This window comes from Myiozetetes cayanensis, unplaced genomic scaffold (assembly GCF_022539395.1).
Source record: "Myiozetetes cayanensis isolate MyiCay16 unplaced genomic scaffold, myiCay2020 scf862, whole genome shotgun sequence".
Taxonomy (NCBI): Eukaryota; Metazoa; Chordata; class Aves; order Passeriformes; family Tyrannidae; genus Myiozetetes; species Myiozetetes cayanensis.
In genome coordinates, this window is record NW_026088144.1 from 4,439 (window position 1) to 18,657 (window position 14,219).

At 57.1% G+C, this 14,219-nt stretch overlaps 1 protein-coding gene across 27 annotated transcripts; it reads right to left on the reverse strand.

Moving 5' to 3' along the window:
- Positions 1 to 4,343: 4,343 nt before the first annotated feature.
- On the reverse strand, positions 4,344 to 12,289 carry LOC126652442 (SH3 and multiple ankyrin repeat domains protein 1-like). Of its 27 annotated transcripts, none has more exons than XM_050339185.1 (5): positions 9,138 to 9,242; positions 8,584 to 8,676; positions 8,398 to 8,490; positions 7,206 to 7,283; positions 4,344 to 4,399 (listed from the first exon to the last, which is right to left on the reverse strand). In XM_050339185.1, exons 1-5 carry the CDS (start codon positions 9,216 to 9,218, stop codon positions 4,373 to 4,375), a joined length of 372 nt encoding a protein of 123 aa, XP_050195142.1. In that variant the 5' UTR covers positions 9,219 to 9,242; the 3' UTR covers positions 4,344 to 4,372. The 27 variants fall into 27 exon arrangements, 15 of the variants coding, with proteins under 15 accessions (XP_050195142.1, XP_050195140.1, XP_050195146.1 ...); XM_050339183.1 differs by lacking the exon at positions 8,398 to 8,490 and adding an exon at positions 8,221 to 8,304 and having other exon boundaries at positions 8,491 to 8,676; XM_050339189.1 differs by lacking the exons at positions 8,398 to 8,490; positions 8,584 to 8,676 and adding exons at positions 8,221 to 8,304; positions 8,760 to 8,852 and having other exon boundaries at positions 9,045 to 9,148.
- Between the last annotated feature and the right edge of the window lie 1,930 nt (positions 12,290 to 14,219).

Genomic DNA, 14,219 nt, shown 5'->3' on the forward strand with positions numbered 1-14,219 from the left:
ATCCCTCCAAACCCCAATGAAACCCCCCAAATCCCCCAAAAATCATCTCTAGACCCCCAAATCCCCTCCCCTGGTACCTGGGCCAGTCCCTCTGCTGTCTCCGTGTCTCCTCAGGGTGCCTGCCCCTGGGGTCCCATCCCCCAAATCCCCCAAACCCCCCAAATCCCAATGAAACACCCCCAAATCCCTTCTAGACCCCCCCAAAATGTCCCAATCCCATACCTTGGCCTCCCCCTCTGCTGTCTCCGGGGCTCCTCGGGGTGCCTGCCCCGGGATGGGGACCGGCTCTAACCCCCAAACCCCCAAACCCCAATGAAACCCCCAAATCCCCCCAAATCCCCCAAATCCCCTCCCCCATACCTTGGCCGTCCCTCTGCTGTCTCCGGGGCTCCTCAGGGTGCCTGCCCGGGATGGGGACCGGCTCTAACCCAAACCCCAATGAAACCCCCAAATCCCCCAAATCATCTCTAAACCCCCCAAATCCCCCAAATCCCCCAAATCATCTCTAGACCCCCAAATCCCCCCACAATACCTTGGCCGTCCCCTCTGCTGTCTCCGGGTCTCCTCAGGGTGCCTGCCCCGGGATTGGGACTGTGTCTAGCCCCCAAACCCCCCAAACCCCCAAATTCCCCAAATCCCCCCCAAGCCCCCCAAAATGTCCCCCCATACCTGGGCCGTCCCCTCTGCTGCCTCCGGGTCTCCTCAGGGTGCCTGCCCGGGACGGGGACCGGCTCAAGCCCCCAAACCCCCCAAACCCCAATAAAACCCCCAAATCCCCTCTAGACCCCTCCCCCATGCCTGGGCCGTCCCCTCTGCTGTCCCAGGGCTCCTCAGGGTGCCTGCCCCTGGATGGGGACCAGGTCCAAGCCTCCCAAACCCCCAACCCCCCAAATCATCTCTAAACCCCCAAATCCCCCAAACCCTCTCTAGACCCCTCCCCATACCTTGGCCTCCCCCTCTGCTGTCTCCGGGGCTCCTCGGGGTGCCTGCCCCGGATGAGGACCGGCTCTAACTCCCAAACCCCCCCAAACCCCAATGAAACCCCCAAACCCCCTAAATCATCTCTAGACCCCAAAATGTCCTAATCCCATACCTGGGCCGTCCCCTCTGCTGTCTCCGGGGCTCCTCAGGGTGCCTGCCCCTGGACGGGGACCGGCTCTAACCCACCCAAACCCCCAAATCCCCCAAACCCCAATAAAACCCCCCAAACCCCCTCTAGACCCCTCCCCCATACCTGGGCCTCCCCTCTGCTGTCTCCGGGTCTCCTCGGGGTGCCTGCCCAGGATGGGGACCGAGCTCTAACCCCAAACCCCCAAATCCCCCAAATCCCCAAAATCATCTCTAAACCCCCAAATCCCCTCTAGACCCCTCCCTGGTACCTTGGCCTCCCCTCTGCTGCCTCCGGGGCTCCTCGAGGTGCCTGCCCAGGACGGGGACCGGCTCTAACCCCCAAACTCCCCAAATCCCCCAAACCCCCAGATCATCTCTAGACCCCTCCCCCATACCTTGGCCTCCCCTCTGCTGCCTCCGGGTTTCCTCAGGGTGCCTGCCCCGGGACGGGGACCGGCTCTAACCCCCAAACCCCCCAAACCCCAATGAAACCCCCAAACCCCCTCTAGACCCCTCCCCCATACCTTGGCCTCCCCCTCTGCTGTCTCCGGGTCTCCTCGGGGTGCCTGCCCTGGATGAGGACCAGCTCTAACCCCCAAATCCCCTCTAGACCCCCAAACTCCCCCAAATCATCTCTAAAGCCCCCAGATCCCTCCCCCATACCTGGGCCGTCCCCTCTGCTGTCTCCGGGTCTCCTCAGGGTGCCTGCCCCGGGATGGGGACCAGCTCTAACCCCAAACCCCCCAAAAATCATCTCTAACCCCCCAAATCCCTCCCCCATACCTGGGCCTCCCCTCTGCTGTCTCCGGGGCTCCTCAGGGTGCCTGCCCGGGATGGGGACCCTGGCCCGTGCCCCCGGGTGAGCTGGAGCTCCTCAGGGTGCCCGAGGGGGTCGGGCGGGGGCCGGGGAGAGGCGGCCGCAGGGGGCTCGGGGAGTCCCCGCAGGACCCACTCGGGCAGGGCCCCCGTGTCGCTGTTGGCCCGCAGGAGCCGCTGGGGAGCAGGGGAGACCCGGGGACCCTCCGGCGCCGCCCGCGAGACTGGGGGCTCTCCTGGAACGGAACTGGGGGAGATGGGGGTTAGGGAGATTTGGAGGTTAGAGAGGATTTGGGGAGTGAAGAGGGATTTGAGGAATTTGAGGGGTTTGGGAGCTAGTTTTAGGGGGTTAGAGGGGCGTTTGGAGAGGGTTTTGGAGATTTGAGGGGTCTGGTGGTGAACTGGGGCTCTCCTGGAACGGAACTGGGGGACAGGGGAGGTTGAGGGGATTTGAGGGGTTTAGAAGGGATTTGGGGGGTTTTAGAGGGGTTTGGGGGTTGGGGGCTCTGGTTGCGAACTGGGGGCTCTCCTGGAACGGAACTGGGGGGATTGGGGGGGTTAGAGGAGGATTTGGGGGGGTTAGAGAGGTTTAGAAGGGTTAGAGGGGATTTGGAGGGTCTGGGAGCTCTCCTGGAACGGAACTGGGGGGAATGGGGGGTTAGAGAGGGATTTGGGGGGTTTGAGGGATTTAGGAGGGTTTGAGGGTCTGGTGGTGAACTGGGGGCTCTCCTGGAACGGAACTGGGGGGGACGGGGGGTTGGGGGAATTGGGGGATTGGGGGATTAAAGAGGGTTTAGAGGGGCTTTGGGGGGATTTGAGGGGTTTGGGGGGTTTAGGGGTTAAAGGGGATTTGGGGGTCTGGGGGCTCTCCTGGAACGGAACTGGGGGGACAGGGGGGTTGGGGGGGTTAGAGGGATTTGGGAGGATTAGAGGGGTTTGGGGGGGTTAAAGGGGTTAAAGGGGATTTGGGGGCCTGGGGGCTCTCCTGGAACGGAACTGGGGGATGGGGGGTTAAGGGGGGTTTGGGAGCTCTGATGGCGAGCTGGGGGCTCCCAAATCCCTCCCAACCCCCACAAATCCCCCAAATCCCCCAATGTCTCAAATCCCCCAAACCTTCCCCAAAACCCCTAAAAACCAATCCCACCCCCAAAACCCCAAATCCCCCCAAAAAAACCCCAAACCCCTCCCAATGTCTCAAATCCCCAAATCCCCCCAAATCCCCCAAAACCCCCCAAAATCCCCCCAAATCCCCACCAACCCCCAAATCCCCCCAAAATCCCCCTAAACTCACCCAAATCCCCAAAAGCCCCAAACCCCCCAAAAGACCAAGCCTAAGTCCCAGGCCCAGGCTCTCAGATCCCTAGGACTCTACAGATCACTAAGTCCCACAGTCCTCAAAGTCTGGCCCCCAGGCCCCAGATCTCACTCCCAAGGCCCCAGTGCTTTAAGGTCCCCACAGACTTTAGGCCATCCCAGTGTCTCTGAGTCCTCAAGATGTCCCAAGACCCCCAGGTCATCTGCAGGTCCTCAAATCCCTAGGCTTTACAGATCCCCCAAAGCCGCTGGCCCCCCAAGAACCAAGGCCCCAGGTTCCTGAGCCCTCCTAGATCACTGAAGTCCCCAGACCCCAAGTCTAGGCCCCCAGGCCCCATCAAGATCCCCCTAAACTCCCTAGATCCCCCCAAAACCAGCACCCCCAAAAGCCCCAACCCCCAAATCCCTCCAACCCCAAATCCCCCCAAAGCCCCCAAATCCCCCAAAGCTCCCCAAGACCCCTCCCAATGTCTCAAGTCCCCCAGATCCCCTCAAAAAAATTCCAAAACCCCCAAATCTCATTCCCTAGAAAAGCTTTAGATCCCCCAAAGACCCAAATCCTCCTAAATTCTCCCAAATCCCCCAAATCCCCCTCAGTGTCCAAAATCCTCTCCAAACCTTCCCAAATCCCCCAAATCATGTACCCCCAAATCCCCCCAAACTCCCCCAAATTCCCCCAATTCCCCCAAACTCCCCAAATCCCCCCAAAACCCCAAAATCCCCAAATCCCCCAAATCTCCCAAAACCCCCAAATCTCTAATCCCACCCCAAACTGGAGTCTTTAGAAAAGTCTGAGCTCCATGGCCCACTCAAGATCCCCTAGGCTCTCTAGGCTAGATCCTCAAAGTCTGACTGAAAAGCCTGACTAAGTCATCAAAGAGCCCCAGACCCCAGGCCCATCAAAGTCCCCCAAAGCCCAGATCCCCCAAGTCTCTAAGTGCCCTTTAAGGCTCCCAGATCCCTTACCAAAGACCCCCCAAGCCCCAAAATTCTAGATCCCCAAGACCTCCCCAGACTGGCCCCAAATCTGGACTCCCCCAGATCCCCCAGGTCCCACAAATCCACTAGACCCTCTAGGCCCCATTCTGGACGTCCACGTCAGAGTCAGTGGTTCTTGATGAGCTCCCCCAGCTCAGAAGTTCCCCACGATCACCGCCACCTTTTGGGGGGTTCAGGAGGATTTGGAGAGTCGAGGGGCACCAAAGTCCCCAGTGACCCTGAGTGGCCCCTCCCCAAAATCCCCCAGTGTCCTCAAATCTCCCCAAAATCCAACCTAAATCCCCCAAAAATCCCCCAAAATGTCCCCAAATCACCCCAAATCCACCCAAATGTCCCCAAATCCCTCCCCAATGTCCCCAAATCCCCCAGTGTCCCCCAATTCCCCAAAATCCACCTAAGTCCCCCAAATCCCCAAAATCCCCCAAATATCCCCAAATCCCCTCAAATCCTCCCCAATGTCCCCCAAATCCCCCAATGTCCCCAAATCCCCAAAATGTCCCCCCAAATCTCCCCCAAATCCACCCAAATCCCCCCCAATGTCCCCAAAATCTCCCAAAATCCCTCAATCCCCTCAGAATGTCCCCCCAAAATCCCCAAATCTGAAATCCCCAAAATCCTCCCAAATCTCCCCAATGTCCCCCAAATACCCCCAATGTCCCCTAAATCCCCCCAAATCCCCCAAATCCCCCAAAATCCCCCAATATCCCCAAATCCCCCAAAATCACCCTAAATCCCCCAAATCCTCAAACACCCCTAAAATCCCCCAAATCCCCAAAATGTCCCCAAATCCCCCAAATTCCCCCAATGTCCCCAAATCCTCCCAAATTCACCCTAAATCTCCCAAAATCCCCCAAAGTCCTCAAATCCTCCCAAATCCCCCAAATCCCCCAATGTCCCCAAATCCCCAAAATCCCCCTAAATCCCCCAAAGTCCCCAAAATGTCCCCAAATTCCCCCAAATCCCCCAAATCCTAAATCCCCAGACTCCCCAAATCCCCTAATGTCCCCCTAAATCCCCCAATGTCCCCAAATCCCCCAAAATCCTCCCCAAATCTCCCAAAATTTCCCCCAAATCCCCAAATCCCCCCAAATCCCCCCAAATCCCCCAATGTCCCCAAATCCCCCAAATCTCCCCCAAATCCCCCAAATCCACCCAAATCCCCCCAAAATCCTCTCTAAATCCCCAAATCTCCCCCAATGTCCCCAAATCCCCCAAAATCCCCCAAATCCCCTCAAATGTCCCCAAAATCGTCCCACAAATCCCCCTAAATGCCCCAAATCCTCACTGTCCCCAAATCCCCCCAATCCCCCAATCTCCCTAAATCCCCCAAATCTCCCCAAATGTCCCCAAATCCCCCAAATCCCCCAATGTCCCCAAATCCCCTAAATCCCCAAACTCCCCAATATCCCCCAAAATCCCCCAAAATCCTCCCCAATGTCCCCAAATCCCCTCAATGTCCCCAAATGTCCCTCTGAAGCGCCCCAAATCCCCTCAAGTGCTCCCCAAATGCCCCAAATCCCCCAAATCCCCCTAAATCTCCCAAATCCCCCAAAACCTCCCCAATGTCCTCCCAGATGTCCCTCAAGTGTCCCCAGTGTCCCCAATGTCCCCCGAAGGAGGTCCATGTCCCCAAATCCCCCCAAATCCCCCAAATCCCCTAAATCCCCTTAAATCCCCTAAACCCCCAAATCCCCCAAATCTTCCCCCAAATCCCCCAAACCTCCCCAATTCCCTCCCAGGTGTCCCCCGATGTCCCCAATGTCTCACCTGGAAGAGGCCTCTGTGTCCCCAAATCCCCCAAATCCCCTAAACTCCCCAAAATCCCCCAAATCCCCTTAAATCCCCCAAATCCCCCAAACCTCCCCAACTCCTCCCAGATGTCCCCAGGTGTCCCCTGTCCCACCTGGCAGGAGCTCTGTGTCCCCAAATCCCCCAAATCCCCTAAATCCCCCTAAATCCCCAAATCCCCCCAAACCTCCCCCAATCCCCCTCGATGTCCCCAGGTGTCCCCAATGTCCCACCTGGAAGGGCCTCTGACCCCCAAATCCACCCCAAATCCCCACTAAACCCCCAAAATCCCCTAAATCCCCAAATATCCCCCAAGGCCCCCAATCCCTCCCAACCCCCTCCAATGTCCCCAGGTGTCCCCGATGTCCCCAATGTCCCACCTGGAAGGGGCTCTGTGTCCCCAAATCCCCCAAATGTCCCCAAACCCCCAAAATCCCCCTAAACCTCCCCAATTCCCCTCCCCGATGTCCCCAATGTCCCACCTGGAAGGGACTCTGTGTCCCCAAATCCCCCCAAATGTCCCCAAATCCCCCCCAAATGTCCCCTAAACGCCCCAAATCCCCCCCAAACCTCCCCCAATTCCCTCCCAGGTGTCCCCTAATGTCCCACCTGGAAGGGGCTCTGTGTCCCCAAATCCCCCAAATCCCCCCAAATCCCCCAAAAACCCCTAAATCCCCAAAATATCCCCAAATATCCCCCCAAACCTCCCCCAATCCCCCTCGATGTCCCCAGGTGTCCCCAATGTCCCCAATGTCCCACCTGGAAGGGCCTCTGTGTCCCCAAATCCCCCCAAATCCCCTAAACCCCCCAAAATCCCCCTAAATCCCCAAATATCCCCAATCCCCCAATGTCCCCAGGTGTCCCCAGTGTCCCCAGTGTCCCCAATGTCCCCAGGTGTCCCCAGTGTCCCCAGTGTCCCCAGTGTCCCCAGGTGTCCCCAGTGTCCCCAGTGTCCCCAGTGTCCCCAGTGTCCCCAGGTGTCCCCAATGTCCCCAGTGTCCCACCCTGGAAGGGGCTCTGTGTCCCCAAATCCCCTCAATGTCCCCAAATCCCCTAAATCCCCAAATATCGCCTCCCAATCCCCCCAATGTCCCCAATGTCCCCAGTGTCCCCAATGTCCCCAGGTGTCCCCAGTGTCCCCAGGTGTCCCCAGGTGTCCCCAGTGTCCCCAGTCCCACCTGGAAGGGGGTCTGGCCGCTGTTGTTTTTCACCTCCTTGTTGGCCCCTCGGTACAGGAGGATCCGGGCACAGCTCTCCTGGGGGGGGGGATGGCCCCAGTGTCCCCAAAACGGTCCCAAATGGCCCCAAATTGGCCCCAAATGTGGCCCCAAAACGGCCCCAAATGGCCCCAAATTGGCCCCAAATGGCCCCAAATGTGGCCCCAAATTTCCCCAAATTGGCCCCAAATTGTCCCCAAATGTGGCCCCAAATGTGTCCTAAACGTGTCCTTAAATGGCCCCAAATGTGTCCCCAAATGTGGCCCAAAATTTCCCCAAATTGCCCCCAAATTATCCCCCAAATGTAGCCCCAAATGTGACCTTAAATGCCCCCAAATATGTCCTTAAATGTGTCCCAAATGTGTCCTTAAATGGCCCCAAATTGCCCCCAAAGATGGCCCCAAATGTGGCCCCAAATTGTCCCCAAATGTGTCCTTAAATGCCCCCAAATTGTCCCCAAATGTGTCCCAAAATGGCCCCAAATGTATCCTTAAATGTGTCCTGAATGTGTCCTTAAATGTCCCCAAATGTGTCCCAAAATGTGACCCCAAATGTGGCCTTAAATGTCCCCAAATGTGGCTCCAAATGTGGCCTTAAATGGCACCAAATGTGCCCAAATGTGACCTTAAATGTGTCCTTAAATGCCCCAAACTGTGTCCCCAAATATCCCCAAATGTGGCCCCAAATGTGTTTCCTGATGCGTTCTGAGTGTCCCCAGTGTCCCCAATGACGTCATTAATGATGTCATTACTGTCCCCACTGTCACCTTGTTGTAGAGGGCACAGATGTGCAGGGCGGTGTTTCTGAGTGTCCCCAATGTCCCCAATGACGTCATTAATGTCCCCAATGACGTCATTACTGTCCCCACCTTGTTGTAGAGGGCACAGATGTGCAGGGCGGTGTCTCTGAGTGTCCCCAGTGTCCCCAATGACGTCATTAATGTCCCCAATGACGTCATTACTGTCCCCATTGTCACCTTGTTGTACAGAGCACAGATGTGCAGGGCGGTGTTTCTGAGTGTCCCCAATGACATCATTAATGACGTCATTACTGTCCCCACCTTGTTGTACAGAGCACAGATGTGCAGGGCGGTGTTTCTGAGTGTCCCCAATGATGTCATTAATGACCCCAATGACGTCATTAATGTCCCCACCTTGTTGTAGAGGGCACAGATGTGCAGGGCGGTGTCTCTGAGTGTCCCCAGTGTCCCCAATGACGTCATTAATGACGTCATTACTGTCCCCACCTTGTTATACAGGGCACAGATGTGCAGGGCGGTGTTTCTGAGTGTCCCCAGTGTCCCCAATGACGTCATTAATGACATAATTACTGTCCCCACCTTGTTGTACAGAGCACAGATGTGCAGGGCGGTGTTTCTGAGTGTCCCCAGTGTCCCCAATGACGTCATTAATGACGTCATTACTGTCCCCACCTTGTTATACAGGGCACAGATGTGCAGGGCGGTGTCCTGAGTGTCCCCAATGACGTCATTAATGACGTCATTAATGTCCCCACCTTGTTGTAGAGGGCACAGATGTGCAGGGCGGTGTCTCTGAGTGTCCCCAATGTCCCCAATGACGTCATTAATGACGTCATTACTGTCCCCACCTTGTTGTAGAGGGCACAGATGTGCAGGGCGGTGTTTCTGAGTGTCCCCAATGATGTCATTAATGACGTCATTAATGTCCCCAATGTCACCTTGTTGTAGAGGGCACAGCTGTGCAGGGCGGTGTTTCTGAGTGTCCCCAGTGTCCCCAATGACGTCATTAATGTCCCCAATGACGTCATTACTGTCCCCACCTTGTTGTACAGAGCACAGATGTGCAGGGCGGTGTTTCTGAGTGTCCCCAGTGTCCCCAATGACGTCATTAATGTCCCCAATGATGTCCCCACCTTGTTGTACAGAGCACAGATGTGCAGGGCGGTGTTTCTGAGTGTCCCCAATGATGTCATTAATGTCCCCAGTGACGTCATTACTGTCCCCAATGATGTCCCCACCTTGTTGTAGAGGGCACAGATGTGCAGGGCGGTGTTTCCCGACGCGTTCTGAGCGGCCGCCTCGGCCCCGTAGAACAGGAGGTGCTCCAGGTGCTGGGAGTGGCCGTGCTGGCACGCCTGGGGACACCGGGACATCAGCAGGGACATCAGCAGGGACATCAGCAGGGACAGGGGGACAGGGACAGGGACAGGGGGACAGGGACAGGGACAGCCCCATAGAACAGGAGGTGCTCCAGGTGCTGGGAGTGGCCGTGCTGGCACGCCTGGGGACAGGGGGACATCAGCAGGGACATCAGCAGGGACAGGGGGACAGGGACAGGGGGACAGGGACAGGGACAGGGGGACAGGGACAGGGACAGGGGGACAGGGACAGCCCCGTAGAACAGGAGGTGCTCCAGGTGCTGGGAGTGGCCGTGCTGGCACGCCTGGGGACAGGGGGACATCAGCAGGGACAGGGGGACAGGGACAGGGACAGGGGGACAGCCCTATAGAACAGGAGGTGCTCCAGGTGCTGGGAGTGGCCGTGCTGGCACGCCTGGGGACACCAGGACAATCAGCAGGGACAGGGGGACATCAGCAGGGACAGGGGGACACAGTGACAGTGACAGTGTCACCTGGTGTATCTCCTGCCACCTGTTCTTGTCAACTGTTCCAATGTGGGCTCTGTTGTAGAGCAGGAGCTCGCAGGGTGATGGGGATGGGGTGGGATGGGATGGGATGATGGGGTGACACAGGGACAGGGTGACAGGATGATGATGTCACACACAGTGTCACACACACCTGGTGTATCTCCTGCCATCCATTCTCATCAGCAGTGCCGATGTGGGCTCGGTTGTGGAGCAGGAGCTCGCAGGGGGATGGGGTTGGATGGGATGATGGGGTGACACAGGGACAGGGTGACACAGTGACAGGATGATGATGTCACACACAGTGTCACACACACCTGGTGTATCTCCTGCCATCCATTCTCATCAGCTGTGCCGATGTGGGCTCTGTTGTAGAGCAGGAGCTCGCAGGGTGAGGGGGTGGGATGGGATGATGGGATGATGGGGTGACACAGTGACAGGGTGACACAGTGACAGGGTGACAGGATGATGATGTCACACACAGTGTCACACACACCTGGTGTATCTCCTGCCATCCATTCTCATCAGCAGTGCCGATGTGGGCTCGGTTGTAGAGCAGGAGCTCGCAGGGGGATGGGGATGGGGTGGGATGAGGTCATGAGGGGACAGGGTGATGAGGTGACACAGGGACAGGGTGACACAGTGATGATGTCACACACAATGTCACACACACCTGGTGTATCTCCTGCCATCCATTCTCATCAGCTGTTCCAATGTGGGCTCGGTTGTAGAGCAGGAGCTCGCAGGGGGATGGGGATGGTGATGGGGGTGGGATGATGGGGTGACACAGGGACAGGGTGACACAGTGATGATGTCACACACACCTGGTGTATCTCCTGCCATCCATTCTCATCAGCAGTGCCGATGTGGGCTCTGTTGTAGAGCAGGAGCTCGCAGGGGGATGGGGATAGGGGGGGATGGGGTCACAGGGGGACAGGGTGATGAGGTGACACAGTGACAGGGTGACACAGTGATGATGTCACACACAGTGTCACACACCTGGTGTATCTCCTGCCATCCATTCTCGTCAGCAGTTCCAATGTGGGCTCTGTTGTAGAGCAGGAGCTCGCAGGGGGATGGGGTGGGATGATGAGGTGACACAGTGACAGGGAGGTGACACAGTGACAGGATGATGATGTCACACACAGTGTCACACACCTGGTGTATCTCCTGCCATCCATTCTCATCAGCTGTTCCAATGTGGGCTCGGTTGTAGAGCAGGAGCTCGCAGGGGGATGGGGTGGGATGGGATGGGGAGGTGACACAGGGACAGTACAATGATGTCACACACAATGTCACACACCTGGTGTATCTCCTGCCATCCATTCTCATCAGCTGTTCCAATGTGGGCTCGGTTGTAGAGCAGGAGCTCGCAGGGGGATGGGGGTGGGATGGGATGGGATGGGGAGGTGACACAGTGACAGGGTGACACAGTGATGATGTCACACACACCTGGTGTATCTCCTGCCATCCATTCTCATCAGCTGTTCCGATGTGGGCTCTGTTGTAGAGCAGGAGCTCGCAGGGGGATGGGGATGGTTATGGGGGTGGGATGATGGGGTGACACAGTGACAGGGAGGTGACACAGGGACAGGGTGACAGGATGATGATGTCACACACACCTGGTGTATCTCCTGCCATCCATTCTCATCAGCTGTCCCGATGTGGGCTCTGTTGTAGAGCAGGAGCTCACAGGGTGATGGGATGGGGATGGGGATGGGGTGGGATGATGGGATGGGGAGGTGACACAGGGACAGGGTGACACAGTGATGATGTCACACACAGTGTCACACACCTGGTGTATCTCCTGCCATCCATTCTCATCAGCAGTGCCAATGTGGGCTCTGTTGTAGAGCAGGAGCTCGCAGGGGGATGGGGATGGTTATGGGGACAGGGTGATGAGGTGACACAGTGACAGGGTGACAGGATAATGATGTCACACACACCTGGTGTATCTCCTGCCATCCATTCTCATCAGCAGTGCCGATGTGGGCTCTGTTGTAGAGCAGGAGCTCGCAGGGGGATGGGGGTGGGATGATGGGATGGGATGATGGGGTGACACAGGGAGGTGACACAGGGACAGGATGATGATGTCACACACACCTGGTGTATCTCCTGCCATCCATTCTCATCAGCAGTGCCGATGTGGGCTCTGTTGTAGAGCAGGAGCTCGCAGGGGGATGGGGATGGGGATGGGGGATGGGGTGATGGGATAGGGAGGTGACACAGGGACAGGATGATGATGTCACACACACCTGGTGTATCTCCTGCCATCCATTCTCATCAGCAGTGCCGATGTGGGCTCGGTTGTAGAGCAGGAGCTCGCAGCACCGCGGGTCCCCCCCCACCATGGCCGTGTGGTACAGGGGGTCAGACCCCGCCGGTCCTTGTAGTTGGGGGACCCCCCCAGGTCCAGCAGGGCCTGTTTTGGGGGGGAGGGGAGGGGGGTACAGGGTGGGCACCCACTCCTGACACCCCACAGGACCCCCCCCAGGAGCCCTCAAAGCACCCCCGGGATGGGGTCGGTCCTGCTGGTCCTGGAAATTTGGGGACACGCCCAGATCTGCCCACCCCACCCCCCACCCCACAGCCCAAAATCAGTCCCAAAATCGCCTCAAAATCCCCCCAAATTCACCCCGAGAAAATGGGTCCAAAATCGCCCCAATATCACCCGCAAATTACTCCAAATTCACCCCCAAAATCACCCCAAACTCACCCCAAAATCACCCCAAATTCACCCCAAAGTCACTCTGAGAAAACGGGCCCCAAATCACCCCAAATCTCCCCAAAATCCACACCAAAATCACCCTGAGAAAACGGGCTCAAAATCACTCCAGACCACCATAAAATCTCCCCAAGATCATCCCAAAATCATCCCCAAATCACCCCAAATTCACCCCGAGAAAACGGGCCCAAAATCACCTCAAATCACCCCAAAATCCACCCCAAATTCACCCTGAGAAAATGGGTCCAAAATCACCCAAAATCACCCCAAAATCACCCCAAAATCATCCCAAAATCACCCCAAATTCACCCTGAGAAAACTGGTCCAAAATCACCTCAAATCACCTCAAAATCACCCCAAATTCACCCTGAGAAAATGGGTCCAAAATCACCCAAAATCTCCCCAAAATCCACCCCAAAATCACCCCAAATCCACCCTGAGAAAATGGGTCCAAAATCACCTCAAATCACCTCAAAATCATCCCCAAATCACCCCAAATCACCCCAAATTCACCACGAGAAAATGGGTCCAAAATCACCCCAAATCACCACAAAATCACCCTGAGAAAACGGATTCAAAATCACCTCAAATCGCCCCAAAGTCATCCCAAAATCACCCCAAATCCACCCCGAGAAAACAGGTCCAAAATCACCCCAAATTGCCCCAAAATATACCCCAAACTCACCCGGAGAAAACGGGTCCAAAATCACCTCAAATTCACCCCAAAATATACCCCAAAATAACCCCAAAATCACCCCAAGAAAATGGGTCCAAAATCACCCAAAACTGCCCCAAAATCATCCCAAAATCACCCCGAGAAAACGGGTCCAAAATCACCCCAAATTGCCTCAAAATCACCCAAAACCACCCCAAAATCATCCCAAAATCACCCCAAATTCACCCTGAGAAAATGGGCCCAAAATCACCTCAAAATCACCCCAAAATCATCCCAAAATCATCCCAAAAATCACCCCAAGAAAACGGGCCCAAAATCACCTCAAATAGCCCCAAAATCACCCCAAAATTCCCCCCGTGGGAGTCCCCACTCGTGTCCGGGGGGCACAAAAGCCCTTTCACCCCTCCCACCCCCCAAAATTCCCCTCCCGTGCCCACCACGCCCCTCCACGCCCCCAAATCCCCCGTCAGGCCTCCCCCACGTGTCCCCACGACCCCCCGTGTCCCCCCCGTGTCCCCCGTGTCCCCCATGACCCCACGACCTCCCGTGTCCCCCCGTGTCCCCCCTGTGTTCCTCTCGTGTCCCTGACCCCCGTGTCCCCCGTGTCCCCATGACCCCCGTGTCCCCCCGTGTCCCCTCCGTGTCCCCATGACCCCCACGTCCCCCAGTGTCCCCCTGTGTCCCACTGACCCCTGTATCCCCCTGTGCCTCCGTGTCCCCTCGTGTCCCCACGACCCCCGTGTCCCCCTTTGTCCCCCTGTGTCCCACTGACCCCTCGTGGGGTCCCCACCCGTGTCCAGACCAGCAGGGTGGGGTCCAGGGGGAAGCTTTTCACCCCCTCCCACCCCCAAATTCCCCTCCACGCCCCCAAATCCCCTCGTGGGTGCCCCCTGTGTCCGTGCCCCCGTGTGTACCAGTAGAGCAGGGTATCTCCTCGTACAGACCGCCTC